This window comes from Elgaria multicarinata, chromosome 2 (genome assembly GCF_023053635.1).
Source record: "Elgaria multicarinata webbii isolate HBS135686 ecotype San Diego chromosome 2, rElgMul1.1.pri, whole genome shotgun sequence".
Taxonomy (NCBI): Eukaryota; Metazoa; Chordata; class Lepidosauria; order Squamata; family Anguidae; genus Elgaria; species Elgaria multicarinata.
Window position 1 is genome coordinate 119,636,764 of NC_086172.1, and position 18,087 is coordinate 119,654,850.

General features: G+C 42.7%; 1 protein-coding gene across 2 annotated transcripts in view; it reads left to right on the forward strand.

Moving 5' to 3' along the window:
- PRDM11 (PR/SET domain 11) overlaps window positions 1–18,087 on the forward strand; it is a 62,073-nt gene that overhangs the window by 12,097 nt on the left and 31,889 nt on the right. For both annotated transcript variants that reach the window (XM_063117452.1, XM_063117453.1), the window contains exons 2-5: window positions 3,711–3,808; window positions 8,999–9,102; window positions 11,484–11,746; window positions 12,233–12,300. In XM_063117452.1, coding sequence (XP_062973522.1) covers window positions 3,714–3,808; window positions 8,999–9,102; window positions 11,484–11,746; window positions 12,233–12,300 — 530 coding nt within the window. In that variant the 5' untranslated portion in view covers window positions 3,711–3,713. The remainder of the gene's footprint in view (window positions 1–3,710; window positions 3,809–8,998; window positions 9,103–11,483; window positions 11,747–12,232; window positions 12,301–18,087) is intronic.

Below are 18,087 nucleotides of genomic sequence, written 5' to 3' on the forward strand. Positions count from 1 at the left end.
TTATTTACTGCATTTTCTCCCCATTTTTTTTCAAGGAGCTTTGGGAATTATGCATGTTGGCTTTTTTTTTACTCCCACCCATTTTACCATACTAACCCTGTGGAGTAGGTTAGGCAGAGAAAGAGACCTGGTTCGGATGATCACTGTGGCTTACTTTGGCTTAAATAAATATGCTATGGTGGCTTGTGCTGGAAGCCAGCCAGCTTTTGAATATTCAGGCTGTGACCATGGCTGCTTGTGTCATCCGAACTTGGGTTGCCTGAATGTGCTGCAACCCACCATGGCTTTAATAAGCCACAGTGGGCTGTTTGATCATGTGAACCAGCCCAGAAAGAGTCTCACACAAGGTTTTCTAGTGAGCTTTGTGATTGACTGGGCATCTGAATTCAAGCCTTCCGACGCCTAGAGTTTCTGAAGTGTCTCTGACATCAATGAGACATCTTAATTGGGGTGCTTTTGGTGGGGTGAGATCAAAGAAGCAATGGGTATGATTTTCAGAACTGCTCTGTCTTCATATGTGTGTGCACTTCAATGTTATGACCTGAAGGATCTCTCAAGCCCAAACTTTGCCTTGCCATGTCTGCAAGAGACCAAGCAATAGGAATGAAGGCATCCAGGAATCTAGTACAGGATTCTGTTTTTAGTTTTTCTTTTGATTTGATGCTGTGGAAGTATGTAGACTGGGAAAGATGGGGCAAAATGACCTGTGTTGATGCAAGCTGTTTAAAAGATCTCCATGCATGTAGAAAGACTGACCAACCCTGAAAAATATCAGCTGTAGCACGAACGTTTTACTGGCCTTCAGGAAAGTAGAAATGTGGAGGGGCACAGACAAACCTGATGCCGTTTTTTTCCCTTTGCTTTTTATAGAAAAGGGTGTTTCACACCTATTCTCAAAAAATACATATTTTTATTTCTTGAAAATTCTTTTAAAGTCACATTTAACCCTCCAAGAGTGGGTGTGTTCCTGAATTAAGATAGTTCCTCCCTCCAGTTTCTAGAAATCCACTATTATTGTTGATTATTATAATAAAGCACCCAAGAGCTGTTTTTGATATTAGCAGTGTGAGAGCTGCAGCAGTCTGGTTCCTTTCCAGACAGTAATGTTAGAAGTCTGTAGTTATGTAGGATGAATTCACACCAGTGCTGCTTCTCATACCAATGTGTAATACATTTCAGAAATGGTTGCAATACTGACATGGGAAGGAGCTATGGCATAGTCTTCTGATGACCATGACCTTCCCATGTTTACCAAGTGGCATGGATAAAAGCCATATTGCAATGACTCCCATGCTGCTAAAGGTAACATCAAAAAGAGTACCAAAAGACGATAGTAAGACCTGAACAAAAGATAAAGCTTATGCTGAGACTTTGACCTGATTCATACAATACAACAGAGTACGGACTGAGTGTTGGTTGTTGTTGACCTGTGGATTGTTGAATCATGGATTGTTGTGTTGTTGTTGTTATTATTATTATTATTATTATTATTATTATTTATTTATATAGCACCATCAATGTACATGGTGCTGTACAGATAACACAGTTGTGTGAACCTAGCCATACTAACAAACTGTGGTTTATTAACCACAAACAACCCATAGTTCACAACCTAATAACAAACCATTGAATGTCTTCATGGGTTGTTTATGGTTAACAAACCATAGTTTGTTAGTGCAGCTGGGTTCACACAACACAACAGCCCATGATTCAGTAACAACCCATACTCAACTGTACTATGGCTTACCATGTTGTGTGAACCCAGCCTTTGTGCGTTTTGCTCACTCCTGTCCCATCCAGATGCCATTGTTCCGAAGGTAAAACTTCAAATGGAAGAAGTAGTGTAATTGTAAGAATAGAAGTCAAATTGCAGATATTCTACATCTTTTTAAAGGATTATATAACAACGTGAGCTCTTGGCTGCTTCCAGCATCATTTCTTTAATGTGTGTTGCAAGTCCCTTTCTCTACAAAGGTGCCTCTTCATCAGTGAAACAGATAAGCATGTAATAGTTTGCTTGTGTCTTAAGAACTCTATGTTAAAAAGGAAACATCAGAAGCAGCCCTGAGTTGCATTCCCCACCCCCTCATTTGAGCTGCCAATATAAAAGAGCACATGAAGTAACAATACCCTAGAAAGTGACAGGTGCATCATTTTAATTTGTTGATTTAAAGGATTTTTAGCCTGCCTTTCAGCATAAAGCTTCCTAGGCAGCTAATGGCAAGATTTAAAGACAAGCGATAAACCCACAGTGCAACAGCAGAAGTAGTAAAATTGGATAACAGAAGTAAATGATCATCCAATAAAAGCAAGGCAGAAGTTTAAATGCATCGCTCATACTTGTGGAAAGTATTTCACAATTGGGGTACTACCACTCAAAAGTCTCTTCTGCGGTCACCATTGACTCACTTTTGATGACACTTGGAGTAGGACCTTTGAAGAAGGTCTTAGAAATCGAATGGGTTCATATGGGAGCAGGCAGTCCTTCAGATATCCTAGTCCCAAGCCACGTGTTTATTATTTCAGGCAGTGTTTCTTATTCCAGGTGAATAATTCTTGGCTAGAGTTCTCTACCCAGGGCACTTACTGCACTATGGAAGTGTTAATTGCAATTCTCAGAACTCTTTGAGAGGTTCATATTTTACATTCCATGAAATTAGGACACTGGATTTACGGTTTTGCCTTTAAGCTATTAGCGTGTCGCCCCAATCAAACTCAGCCCTCTAATATCATCACACCAATCTAATAGATCACCCTGCTCATTGCAAGAAAATTTATTTTAAAATTTCCCAAAGTGCAAATACTTCGTTACGGTGGGCAGAGTTTCCTGGTGTCAAGAAATGTTCTAGTCTTAGCAACTTGCTCAGCATAAAGAGCACTGTTGTCTGCTTCGTAAGAGATTTCGAGCCTGGTGGGAGCAGAGAATCTGCATGCTTTTTTTGATGCGCATTGGGGAAAGAGAGGCGTAAGGCATCTCAATATGACTTAGCACAAGAGCTGTGGAAACTCCGGCCTACGGAGGTTCTGCCTCCAGCCCTGAGAACCTCCTTGGGCTCCTCCAGGGGGCAGACCTTGCCCTCCAAGCCCCTCCCTCTGGAGGGATCCCTGCTGCTATCTCCCATCTTGGATTATTGATAATTGTGGGGATGCAGGCGGCGTGGGACTGGGCTGGCACTAGGAAGAGCAGTTGCTTTTCTCAGACGCTTCACCCTGCGTGGACCACTCCCACTGAGATGACATGTGCTGCACGAAGCCAGGGACTCCGTGCCAGCCAAGTCCCCTTCTCCATGCTGAGAGGCATAGAAATCAGTGCCTCTCTGCATGGAAAAGGGCAGGATGGGAGGGGGAGTGACTTTATTTTGGCCCCTGACTCAATTCTGGTTGTACACCCCTGGCTTAGTGTAATACTAGCAAGTCTGTTTTAATCAGTTCTGTACTTAGGAGCCACCTTTCCGGAATCCCAGGAGGCCTCCCAGTGGCTGCCATTTGAACTTGATTTGTGACATGGTTCTGCATCTTGGCACAGAAACATACTTGATATTTTTTGCAGTCCCGGATAGCAGTTTTAATGTTTGTGGTGGCCGGGGTCTTATCAGCTGGAGGACCAGGGTGCTTTTCAAGGGCTATTTGGAAGACAGTGTTTTTGAAGTGAGGAAAACGAGCGACTCCAACACTATTTACCTTTTTGCAAATCTTTGAATTCCTTACAGAACATGAGTGAAAAATTGAATGACTGCTTGGAGGAGATGGTGACTATCAAGACGGAACCCTGCTCTCCCTGCCAGGAAGAGGAATATGGACAACTTTGGTAAGGGGATATGCTAAGCCTGTGGATTGTGAACTTCAGCGCCTGGGGAGCCCTTCCCACATTGATGTGTCTATCAAGGAATGCCTGCACCATCTTCCATGACCTTCCTATATGTGGCAGAGGGCTCTGATACATATTCTAGGCTTCCTGTTTGGTTTAAGAGGGTTGAAGGTAGGCTTATTGGGCTTAGGTGTCGTTCTACGCAAATTGAATAGGCACCCTAAAATCCATCAGTCTTTGTCTGTGGGTCCCATTTGCTTAAGAATATTGATAGAGGTAGACTGACCCATTACTGGCTTTTCTCATGATAAGCTTCTAAGAAACTCCAGGGCTCTAGAAACACAGTCTAAAATCCACCACACTAACGCCTTAGCTAGACCTACTTTATAATCCAGGATGGAGGAGGGAAGATCTCGTGTTGTGTTTAACGCGAGATCCCTTCTCCGTTTACACATGAGGTGCGACGACCTCAGGAAGAGCGGCATCGCGCCCGCAATTTTTTATTTTTTAAAGTAGAAGCAGTGCACGAACGCTTGTGCGCTGAAGGTAAGTGTTTTTTAAATTTAATTTAGTTTTCCCACTCCCTGCACCCTAAGCCCGATGGGTGCAGCACTCCCGACTCCACCCAAGTAATCACGTGGAGCCGGGCAAACCACGGCAACAGGCCACACGTTCCACGGTCTAAGGCTCAGCCTGGGACCGTGGAAAAAGCGGGCCCAAAGAGGAGGGCTCTATTCCAGGGCAAGGGAGGGATCATCCCTCCCTGATCCCAGGATCCCCTGTGGGTCATGTGGAGGCACAGGGATGATCCCGGGGTTCTCCCTATGATAAAGCCCGGTCTGTGCCTGATAGGTAAGTGCCAGCAGGTAAGAACTTTTGGGATAGGTTTGTATCATGATAGAACTGAGAGCACAACTAGATGTAAGATGTTGTAACCAGTGAACATCCCATAGCTCTACTCATGATTACAGGAGCCCTGAGTACTATTGGGACTTGCTGTATTTATTTATTTGATTTGTACTCTGCCATTTTACCAAAAATTGCACTCAAGGTAGCTTACTATCACTAATAAAACTTGATAAAAACAAGCCAGTGTGGTGCAGTCGCTAGAGTGTTAGACTGGGAGTCAGGAGATCCAGGTTCTAGTACTCACTTGACCATGGAAACTCACTGGGTGACTTTGGGCCAGTCACAGACTCTCAGCCCAGCCTGCCTCACACGGTGGTTGTTGTGAGGATAAAATGGAGTGGAAGGTGATTATGTACACTGCCTTGGGTTCCTTGGAGGAAAAAAGACAGGATATATATGCAATGAATGATTGAATGAACGAGTAAGCAAATATGTTAAAACACAAATAAAAACAATTTAAAAATTGTTAGCCGTGAAAGCATTTGAGAAAGTACGTGCAAACTGCTGATGAAATTAGAGCTTTACGGATTATTAAATGGATTTCTGAAAGTTTTGAAAACTTATTTTTAATGCCTGTGTCTTGTCACCACCAATCTGTTCTTGCTTTAAATTCCAGTGCTTTATCACTGTGTTTTGCTTGGTCTGTACCCTGTACCAGAGCTGTTTACTTTTCCTAATCCTGGTATTGCAGCTTGGGTTAAGAGGGATAGTGTATGTGTATGTGTTTTACAGAGAGAGGGAGAGAACATCTGTACCTCGGAAATTGAGTGGGATGTGTAAATAGGAGGAGTACATAAGGCATTTGCCTGTGAGCTTTTCTACATAACGCTGTTAATCCACTGTGGTTTCATTGCAGAAATGAGATCTGAGCATCATCATTATCATTATTATTATTATTATTATTATTATTTGCGTTTGTGTACCACCCCCATAGCCTAAGCTCTCTGGGTGGTTTATTTTATTTTATTTATTTATTACATTTATATACTGCCCCATAGTCGAAGCTCTCTGGGCAGTTTACAAAAGTAAAAAACAGTAAACATTTTTTTAAAAAGTATACATAATTTAAACCCATGAAAAACATAAAAACAACAACAGTGTAAAAACAACAGTTTACATAAGATAAAAACACTTAAAAACAATATACAGAAATAAAAAACCACAAAAACATGCAATAGACACATACATTTAAAAACAACTGTAACAACTTCTAAAAATGATAAGTCTAAAAAACAGACCCAGGCTAATTACATATTGCTAAATGCCTGGGAGAAGAGAAAAGCCTTGACCTGGCATCGAAAAGATAACAATGTCGGTGCCAGGCAGGCCTCGTCAGGGAGATTGTTCCACAATTGCTGGGCGGGGGGGGGGGGGGGCACTACAGAGAAGGCCCTCTCCCTTGTTGCCATCCTCTGAGCTTCCCCGGAGGAGGACCTTAGATGTTGAACATCTAAGGACCTTAGATGTTGAACATGTTTGGATAGGTTCATGTTGGGGAAGGCGTTCCTTCAGGTATTGTGGTTCCCAGCCATGTAAGGCTTTATAGGTTAAAACCAGCACCTTGAATCGGGCTCAGAAACATACAGGCAGCCAATGGAAGCAGGCCAGAGTGGGTCTTATATGCTCAAACCTTCTGATCCCTGTATCAGTCTGGCCACTGCATTTTGCACAAGCTACAACTTCCAAACTGTCTTCAAAGGCAGCCTCACGTAGAGTGCATTGCAGTACTCTTAACTTAGAGGTTACCAGAGCATAAGCAATTGAAGCCAGGTTATCCCTGTCCAGATAGAGGTGTAGCTGGGCCACCAACTGGAGTTGGTAGAAGGCACTCCATGCCACCAAGGCCACTGGCGCCTCAAGCGACAGAGATGGTTCTAGGAGAACCCTCAAGCTATGAACCTGCTCCTTCAGGGGGAGTGCAACACCATCCAGAACAGGTTGAACACCCTTCATCGGTCAGCAGAACCACCCACTAAAAGCATCTCAGTCTTGTCTGGATTGAATTTCAGTTTATTAGCCTTCATCCAGTCCATTGTTACAGCCAGGCACCGATTCAGCACATTCACAGCCTCACCTGATGAAGATGAAAAGGAGAAATAGAGCTGCGTGTCATCAGCATACTGATGACAATGCACTCCAAAAGTCCGGATGACTGCACTCAATGGCTTCATGTAGGTGTTGAACAGCATGGGGGACAAGACAGACCCCTGTGGAACCCCATACTGGAGAATCCACGGGGCTGAGCAATGTCCCCCAAGCACCACCTTCTGGACCCGACCTGTCAAGTAGGAGCAGAACCACTGCAATGCAGTACCTCCCACTCCCAACTCAGACAGTCATCCCAGAAGGATACTATGGTTGATGGTATCGAAAGCCCCTGAGAGATCAAGGAGAATCAACAGAGTCACACTCCCCCGGTCTTTCTCCCGACATAGGTCAGCATACAGGGAGACCAAGGCTGTTTCCATACCAGATCCAGGCCTGAAGCCTGACTGAAATGGATCCAGATAATTGGTCTCGTCCAAGTGTGCCTGGAGCTGGCTCGCAACCACCATCTCAAGGACCTTGCCCAGGAATGGAACATTTACTACTGGCCTATAGTTATTAAGATTGTCAGGGTCCAGGGAAGATTTCTTCAGGAGTGGTCTCACTACCGCCTCTTTCAGACGGTCTGGGACCACTCCCTCTCGTAAAGAGGCATTAATCACTTCCCTGGCCCAGCCAGTTGTTCCATCCCTGCTAGCTTTTATTAGCCAAGAGGGGCAAGGATCTGATACGGAGGTGGTTGCATGAACTTGTCCAAGCATCTTGTCATCTTCCTTGACCTGCCCCAACTGAAACTCATCCAAGAAAACTGGACAAGACTGTGCTCTGGATACCTCATCTGATTCACCTGCTATAACTCTGGAGTCCAAATCCTGGCAGATGCAGGAGATTTTATTCTGGAAGTGCCTAGCAAATAGATTACAACGGGCCTCAGAAGGTTCTACAGTGTCTTTGGGGCCATGCAATAGCCCCAATACACAAAGAATATTAACTTTCCTGCTTTTCCGCTACATAACCTCTAGGTGGCACGGTGGTATAGCAGAATAGCACAAATACACAAGAGGAAATAATGCTTTCTTTCACTTTCACAATTAAATGTCGCATTTTCCCTGCTCTAAAAAGGCTTGCTGAAAATGCTGTTTAAAAACAGAAGCAAAACAGGAGGTTAATGACATTGACTAAAGAACCCACAAACAACCATGAATAGGGAATGATGAGCGTGCAATAAACGCCTCATGTAGAAAAGCTCAAAATTTCTGAAAAAGAGAGGGTTAGTGTGGGGTAGAGTGCCTGACCACAGTCAATTACAAACAAAATGATGTTTTTGGTCAGCAATGTGACATGGTTCCTTGCCCAGGTTGAGCATCGGTCTAAGTAGCTCCCATGGGAGGGCCCTTGGGGATGAGGCAGCTATGCCCCCTCTCTGGACAGCCTAGCCTTCGCTTTGTTTCTCTCACCGTGCATCAAGCATGAGCCAGCAGCAGGAAAACATCTGGTCTATTATCCAGCAAGCCCTATTGCTTGCTTTTGCCATTTTAATTCCCCCCACAATTCCTGTGGGACCCCAGTGAAGCAATGCTCTGGAACAATGAGCTGTCGTAGCCCCATAAATAAATAAATAAATAAATAAATAAACATTTTAAGCCACAGAGCCGCTAACCCTGCTGCAGACGGTCTGACTGTGGTTAGTGAGTGAGCAGGGTTTAGCGAAATGCATCGCACAAGACACCTTAAAACCTGCTGCTTCACCAAAAGCCTGAACCAGCAGGATTTAAGGCATCTTCTGAACAGGCCCAGTAAGGGAAAGGAAGAGGAGCTGGTGCAGTAGGCAAATGCACGTCAGTGCCAACCCCTGATGTCAGGCCTGCAAGGTTCCCTCAGGTCATTCATCCTAGCTTGCAGTTGAGTCCCAAAAAGGAACACGCAGGGGGCCTTCCTTCCTACCCCTAAATTTACGCTTAGTGTAGGGACTACCACTTTTGCGAGATTTGGTCATCTGCTTCGTAGAAGTCCTAGAGAACTTGGAACTGTGAAATATTTCGGAAGAAACACTGTTACTGTTAAAGTAATGCAATATATAATTTTTAGGTGTCCAATGAAGCCAAAACTAATTTTTGTCTAGAAGGTGTTTTTTTTTTTTAAATACACTTGTTCTCTAAGCAGTTTTCTTTTTCTCCACTCCTCCTAGCAGAATATCACACCCTTACATTCCCTCTTCTTTTGTTTTCTTCTCAGCTCTGGAAAGGTTGACTCCCAATCTGTGGACGTGGAGCCGAAAAAGCTGAAAGGAAAGCAGGATTTGATCATGTCTAAAAGTTTTCAGCAAGTGGATTTCTGGTGTAAGTTTCTCACTGCTGGACAAAATAACCGATCTATAAACTCTTTCCTTAAATGTTTATAAAGGAAAGAGTTGTCAGTTGGAACCCCAGCTCTGCCCCCTGCAGCGGTCTCCTGTTTTCAAGTATTGGAGTACAGCTTGTGTCCTGTAAGCAATTTTAGGTATATGCAAGCAATTCGTGACATCAGCTGAGGTGTCAATAAGGCAAGAGGACAAAAGTTCCAAAACTGCAATTGGGCAGGGACTATTAATGGACAGACCCAGTCTGTGCCTGGCATAGATTTAGATGCCAGAGTAAAAAGTCCTGCCTGCTTTGCACCCTGGTTTATCTGGTGCATTTCTCCTTTAATCCTCCTATTGGTGTTGCACAGTGGAGAAATGCTTCTTGTCCTCTGCTACATGTAATATTAGCTGACATGAAGAGAAATACGCACTAATCTTTCCAGGGAACAGCAGAGCTCTGCCATGAAGCAGCTAAATATACTTTATCAGGAGGGCCATAACTCAGTAATGTAGCTAGCTTTTATTTTAATTTGCAGAAGAATTCTATTCTCACTAGTCCCCAATATCTGTCTTTCTCTGGGAGTCCTGATGGATTCTTGGCATGGTTTCTTCCTAATGTAAACGTTACTTCAAATGTGTGCAATGCCAGAGTTTTTATGAAGACACTTGTAGCCCACATTGTCCAAGTCAATACAAAACAAATAGCAGAGATTCTATGCATTGCGCCAGAAAGTTCCTGGGGTCAAGTGCTAGTTTTAATTCAGAAGGCTCAAGAAGGTGAGCCAAGTTATGTGTTTACAGGGAAAGCTATTGCAGTGCCAATCAGACACTGTTTATTGGGGTTACAGGCCGTGTGGCCCTCCAGATGTTGTTGGACTGCAATTCTTGCATCCCTCACTGCATCCCTATGCTGGCTAGGGCTGATGGGAATTGCAGTCCACCAACATCTTGAGGGCCACATGTTCCCTATCCCTCCTGTATATGGTGTCCAACTACACCCAGAACATGAAGTAAAACAAATGCAACACATTTTCTCAGAGTGAAAGAAATGAGCCTTTTAGCATATGATGTTCACTTCACCTGAGGCTTCATCTCTATTTGTGGCAAACTCTCTAAAACTTTCCACACAGGAAATTCTGACTGCATGGGAAGCTGGTGGCCTGTAGCTTGTAGCCAAGGGTTTTGATGCCCTCCACCCCACCCCACCCACACACCCCAGCCAGCCCCCTTTCCACAGGTCTTTGAGCAGGGATTCGGTTAACACTCATCTCTAGATCTCTACGTAGTAACAACTGCTATGCAGGGAATTTTAAGGCAATGCTTTGTAATCCGTGGTTATGCGAGTCCAGTCCTGAAAGCAAAAGGAAGAGGTGGAGAAACCCTTTACCAGACTCGGTGGACAACAAATGAGCTCCCAATTAAAAAAAACCACATCAAATATGTCTTTTCATACAATTCTTCCAAATTCATTTTGAAACTACAAATTCAATTGCAGCTTTTAAAGCTCAGCTAAAAACTTTTCTTTTTTCTAAAGCTTTTAAAACTTGATTTTGTTCTGACTTTTATACTGTTAGTTTTACTCTACCCTGTGCCTGTTTGGTGCATTCTCTTCCCCTTCTTATTGTTTTATTATGATTTTATTAGAATGTAAGCCTATGCAGCAGGGTTTTGCTGTTTTATTGTTTTACTCTGTACAGCACCATGTACATTGATGGTGCTATATAAATAAATAAATAAATAAATAATAATAATAATAATAATAATAATAATAATAAACCAAACTTTCTACTGTTCTAGAAAGAATGTGCTATGAAAACTATGCCCAGGTTTTGAATGTAGTAACTCCACTTTTTACAAAGTTTGTCATATCAGACCACGATGGTGTCCATAGGCTGACCTTGCTGCATCCTTCTTACATCCAGGGCACCCAACCTTCACAAAAGAAACTCTTAAACCTTTTCACAGAACTCACAAGTTTGATGGCAAGTTCTCGCTCATTGAGAATTTATTTATTTTATTTATTACATTTATATACCGCCCCATAGCCGAAGCTCTCTGGGCGGTTTACAAAAGTTAAAAACAGTAAACATTAAAAATATAAAAAATTTAAAACCATCAAAAACATAAAAACAACAGTATAGAAACATTTAAAAACAACAGTTCTGGGGTCCGTTAAAAAACAAACTTAGCGTTGTTAAATGCTGTTAAATGCCTGGCAGAAGAGTAAAGTCTTGACCTGGCGCCTGAAAAACAACAGAGAAGTTTTGATGTAAAAATCAACCCATGAAGAAATGGTTGCACCCTTATTGATACCTGTGTCAAGATTCTGTGACCCCAAGTAATTCCCATTTCCTCCTCCTCCTCCTCCTTCTCCTACAGTCTGTGAGTCCTGTCAGGAGTATTTTGTGGATGAATGTCCAAATCACGGCCCACCCGTGTTTGTGTCAGATGCTCCAGTACCCATTGGCATCCCCGACCGAGCTGCACTGACCATCCCACCTGGCATGGAAGTGGTGAAAGAGCCCAACGGGGAGCGGGATGTGCGCTGTGTGAGTGAGGTTATCCCCAAAGGTCGCATCTTTGGACCGTATGAAGGGAAGCTCTCCAGTCAGGACAAGTCAGCAGGATTCTTCTCTTGGCTGGTGAGTATTCTAACAATGTTCCCGGTGGTGTAACCCTTGAAGCGACTAGTGGGGATAATGCTCTGAAACTTGTCTGAAAAAAACAAGTGCTTATAGCTTAGTTTCAAGAGAAACTCTTCCCAGTTAAAGCCAGGAGAAGTTTAAAATGCAGACTGGGAAATAAGGCTTGGATGTCTAGAGAAAGGTTTCTGTACTACTGATGCAGACATGAATCCGTCGCTTAGAAGTAAACAGTTCAGTAGGCTGTTCACCAGCCCTCTCCCACGCTGATTATTCATGCTGTCCAGGGGATAAGTAGGAAACGGCACCCTAGAAGTGAAACATTATTTACTCCATTCCCTCACACATTTATTTATTTATTTATTACATCTCTATGCCGCCCAATAGCCGGAGCTCTCTGGGCGGTTCACAAAAATTAAAACCATTCAAAGTATAAAACAACAGTATAAAACCGTAATATAAAATACAATATAATTCTTTTTTCAGATTGTTGATAAGAACAACCGCTACAAATCCATAGATGGGACAGATGAGACTACATCAAACTGGATGAGGTGAGTCTAGCACGTCTATTTTTTCTCCTTCTTCAATTGTATTTATGGCCTAGGGGAGGAACAATAGCTTCTCTTGTGCTTATTTCTATTATGCTGTAGGGTGGACTCCTGCATTGAGCAGGGGGTTGGACTCGATGGCCTTTTAGGCCCCTTCCAACTCTACTATTCTATGATTCTATGATTCTGCTTCTTTGGAAATTAGTATTTCTGTCTGAAACATTTGATTTCTAATTTTATCATTTAAACATACTTACAAGAGGCACCCTTCTGTTTCCTCCTCTGCTTCTGCATTGCGTGGTAGGGCTTTATTTGAGTCAAGGAAAGGAACTTGGATCATCACTCAGTGACTCTTTCTGAAGTGGTTCTCTGTCACTCTTTATTTTTTACTATTCCAGTGTTTTAAAACAACTTGGGGTTGTGGTTTTTTAATCCATACTACATTGATCATGCTTGGCAAATTTTGAGAAACCCATGTAGTTTCTGTGGGAAAGCCTACCAATCTTGTCTGAGTTTGTTTAGCGTTGTCAGTTGCTTTGTCGGTTACAATGGTACAATTGAAGAGGTGGAATTTATTGGACCATGTGATACTTCTGCAAAAATAAGAACAATTCACAATTTTCAGTTTGAAGTTCTCATACTGCTTCTTACTGGCCTTTGCAAAAAGCCCCATATGCTCCTACTTTATCTAAATTCCTTTGCCGCTCAACTCATCAAATTATCCAATAGTCAGGTGCTACTGTTTTCTTATTTCCCAAAGCAGAGCTTTTATGGGAATCTTGATATATACGTATATGTGTGTGTGAGCCATACAGACAAAACATGGCTCAATAACAACAGAACTCAAAATGCGTTGGAGGTACTAAGAATGGCATTAGATTTTTCCCCATTTCACAATGGTATCGATAAATGGTTTGGTATCTCTATGGTATCCTTAGATAGATAAACAATGTATTTCTGGAAGCCCACATTTCATTGAAGCCCCCAAATTGATGGCAGTTTATAAATACACATACAACGCTGAAGTTTGAGTATTGCCATCTAAAGCACAAAGAAATTCCGAAAGAACAAATAGTATGCTAATAGCAAATGCTGGACAAGATTGCATATTTTCAGCCCAAACAGCTCCCAGTGATTAAGGCTACAATCCTATTCCTATTTCCTATTTAAGTCCCATTGAACTTGGTGTGACTGATTTCCGAGTAAACATGCATAAGGTTGAGTTGAAACTATTTTTTTTAAAAAAAGGTTTGTACATATATTGCATTTTGTTTTTCTCCCTACAGTCCTTAGTGTATGATTTCATTGTTTTATAGATGAAGAAGAAGCTTAAGAATTATTAATCTACCTTGGTGTTTTACAAACCAACCCAGTTAGGATGTTAACAAGATAATATACTAAATGTTGTGCTTTGGAGTGCTTTTGTTCAGAGTTGCAGTCAGCCAACCATGCCCTTTTCCATGATACTCTATTCCATCCCCCCCTCGGTTTTCAGTCCTCACCACCAGCCAGATATTCAGTGTTCTGTGATTGAACTACAAGTTCAATCGCAGCTTTTAAAGCTCAGCTAAAAACTTTTCTTTTTCCTAAAGCTTTTAAAACTTGATGTTGTTCAGACTTTATACTGTTAGTTTTACCCTACCCTGTGCCTGTTTACCCTACCCTGTGCCTGTTTGCATTCTCTTCCCCTCCTTATTGTTCTACTATGATTTTATTAGATTGTAAGCCTATGCGGCAGGGTCTTGCTATTTACTGTTTTACTCTGTACAGCACCATGTACATTGATGGCGCTATATAAATAAATAAATAATAGTAATAATAATAATAATAATAATAATAATAATAATAACAACAACAACTGTGTCATCTGATAATGCTCCTGCATAGGACTGTTTTTGGTTGTCTCTGCTTAGATTTTATTTACTTTTTGTCTGACCTTTATTGTCCTTCTACAAACCTTGGGGTTCCTCCAAGCCTGCTGAAATGTTCCATTTGCGCATAGATGATGCAGTGCCATTGTGCCTACATATGGTTCAGAGAATGAGTTTTTTTTAATGCATATGTACACCATGCAGAAACTCATTGATGTGTCCTAGCATTGTAAGGATCAGTGTCTTTGGAACCGACCAGATTTCCCCAACTTGATGCCTTCCAAATGTATTGGACTGCAGCTTCCATCATTCGCAGCCAGCATGGCCTTGCTGGTTGGGAATGATGGGAGTTGCAGTCCACCACATTGGACTGGTTAGGGAAGGCTGGTGTAGAGTACGAAGGTATTTCCACTTTTCAATTCTGAAATGTTCTGTTGCAGCTGGCTGTACTTTCCTTTCCTGGGTCCTGCATTGCTCCTTGCCTTCTAGAGATGCATATTCTGCTACTTAAGATAAAAAAAATGAGAGATTGGGCATGCAGGAAATGAAAGCCTGCTAGGATGGGTGAGGCAGTGGGGAGAGGAGGTGCTTGTGTACTCCAAAACTGGACACCTCTAGTTGCCTTTTTCCTTCCTACCTCACTGAAGAGTGGGAGGGGATGTGCTATGTCAGACTTTGCAAAGGCGAATAAGGAGGGCTTAATATTGCACTTTGAGCACTTATGAGCAGAAGAATACAAAAAACATAGCTTTTAGACCAAACAGTACAGCAAAATACCCAAGGCCTCCTTAGTAAAAGTACTGATCACATGACTGAATACACATGTTGTTTTTTCCTGTGATAAGTTTATCCTGTACTAAGTTACTTCCCTGTTTGTGGGGAACCTCTTCTACCTGATGAAGTTTCCGTTGGGTCTAGGGAGTGAAAAAAAGATGCGTCTTGCAAGTCACAGGGTACAACCATGGGTACCTGCTAAATCTGTACAGTGTGAAGTGGCCCTTAGATAGCAGGTGTGAGATGGGAGGTTTGGGTATCAAGCCATTTACGAAAATATTGTGGAACAACATAGCTGGGTTAAACCGCAGTGGTGGTTTTTGCAGGCACTTTCCCAAAGTTACCCACCTCTTCCCTCCTCCTCTCTCTCAAGCCAAATTGTAGGTTTTGAAATCACCCCTGGTTCTTTTCAGAATCCCATTGTTTGTTTTTCTCACACACCCTTTGTTTGTTAAACCCCCCCCCCCCCCGTTTTGAAAAAGATGATACTTGCAATATAAAAATAAAAATTGAGGAGAATAATCCGATTACATTATCTGTAGGAAACCCAGAATAGTTAGCTGACTTCTATTTTTAAAAAATCTTACTTAACCCATTAAAATCTTTTGAGTCACGGGTAGTTGCTAAATGTCTTCAGTGGGCCAGTCCATGTAACTGTAAATACCTAGCATTTATTTCCTATCAAAGAGTACTTTGGTTTGGTTTGGTTTGGTTTGGTTTCTTGTTGAGGAATGATTAAACCACTCAATGTGGACACAGTCACCAAATACCCGTTTCTAAGTGCAAAAGTTACATCTGCTAGAACATGATGCAGGGTGTGTGTGTGTGAATCTTTTCTCCCCAACATTGATAACGGTTATTTTAGGAACAAAATATCTGCCACATTCCATATTTAGTGAAAAAATGGAGAGCTTTGTCTTGAGGCGAGGAGAGGAACCTTGCTGAGCTGGAAATGAATGCCCAATGGGTCGTGTTTCTTGCTTGTAATGGTGTGGGTACTTCACATTGATTTCCTTTTACCCATTTATGCTTTGTGGGTTATTGAACTCAAGGAACATGACTGAACGAAAGAGGAAGCCCAAGTTCTCCAGGGAGGAGCTGGACATTCTGGTCACTGAAGTGACTCGGAACGAAGCCAGGCTGTTTGGAAGGGAGACGATACGTCTATCCCATGCAGACAGGGACAAGATCTGGGAAGGGATAGCCAGAAAAATCACATCGATGAGCCAGGTCCCCAGGTCTGTGAAAGATATTAAGCACAGATGGGACGACATGAAGAGAAGGACCAAAGACAAACTGGCGTTCATGCAGAGGTCCCTCTCCAGTCCCAGCAGCCCGGGGAGGCCCTCGGCCATTGTCCTGACCGCCCACGAGAGAGCCATCAAGTCGACGCTGCATTCGTCACGCCAGATACACGGCTTCCGGAGAGCGGATCTGGACGTGGTTGACAGCCCATCAACCAGCTGTAAGTATTACTTCTCCTCCTCTGTCCTCTGCTGCCCAGATCAGTTCTGACAAAGATGTGTATGATGCAAAAGGTCATCCTTCCTTTCTAGTGAAGTGATTCCCTCTGGTTGTCCTTGGTTCTTTCCAACCTGTTGCCTTCCGCATTCCCAGTTTATGACAGATTGGATGTAACTGCATCTTGAATGAACTGGTAGGAGGTGTGTTACTTAGGTAGCATAAAGGGTAGGTAACGAGACTGCTCCAAGTCTACGGAACAGCAAGTGTGAAGAAATTTGGACTTTACACACAAACACACACACACACTCACACACTCACACACTAAGAGACAAGGAAACCCAGGCTCGAGCCAAGTTTCAATCCAGCATATGGACAACTAGAGATTAGTTCACAAACCTATAAATGTGGACAATGTCTACACTGGGCCAGCAGTGTACAAAGGAAGTACTATTTGAATCTGCCATGGGCACATAAGAACATGAGGGTACTAGCCTAATTTTGGTGTACAGACACTGGGTGTACAGCATGCAGATAGATATATGCAGCTCATGTGGTACTGCTTGTGTCTGACTTTCGCTCCTGTCAAGAATTTCCACATTTGAACATGGTTGTTACCTGTTCAAGGTGGTGCTTGGGGTTTTGCTATTATCTGGAATTTTTCAGATGGATCCAGACTTCGTCATGAATAGGGTAGGCCCATTGAAATCAATGGGGCAAGTTAATACATGACTAATTTAAATCCCATTGATTTTAATGGTTCTGCTCTGAGCATAACTAAGTCTGGATCCAACTCTATGATATTCGGACAAACACCACAAATGTATGACACGAACTTTGGGGGAAACAAGCAATTGGTGCCTTGTTCCTGATGAACTGATTATTGCAGTTTATATAGTGGACCAAACCTGGGGAAAGTTCCAAAAGCACATAGGCTGCACTGCCAATAAGGTCTCTTGTTAGGCAGTACTATGTTCTAAGTCTCAGTTAGATACAGGCAGGACGGCATTACAATATGATTAAGCGAGGGAAAAGTCTGTGGGCCATTACCTTATGCTCAACTGGACTGCTAGTAATTGTAGCACTAGCCTATAAAAATTCTTGCCATAAACCTTTCAGTGAAGTATGATCAAGCTCCTCTTGCTAGTTTTATTATTCTGCATTGGCATTGAACTTACTCCTTTAGTGGGGGAAAGGATGCAAAAGATGACACTGGCCATTTCTACACCTGCCTTTTTCCAGGGATCGTCCCAGGATCATCCCTGTGCATGCAAATGACACACAGGGGATCCCATGTGCAGGCAGGGACGATCCCTCCATTTTCCTGGGATAATCATTAGGTGTAGAAAGGGCCACTAAGTCAGTTTACATTTTACAACCTCTTTATACTGGGAAGGAAGATCTATGGTGTGTTTGCAGTGGAATTGTTAGTATAGCCACTTGTGGGCTACTCCTTCCTTCATACACACAGAGTAGCTTGTGACATCATATAAAGCTTCCTTTCTATTCTGTCAAATGTTGGTCTATCTATCTTGGGGCTGGAGACTGTGTGGCCCTCCAGATGCTGTTGGACTGCAGTTCCCAGAATCCCTCACCATTGGCTGTGCTGGCTAGGGCTGATGAGAGTTGCTGTCCAACCACATCTGGAGGACCACACGTTGCTTGTGTTCTGTCCAGTCCTGTC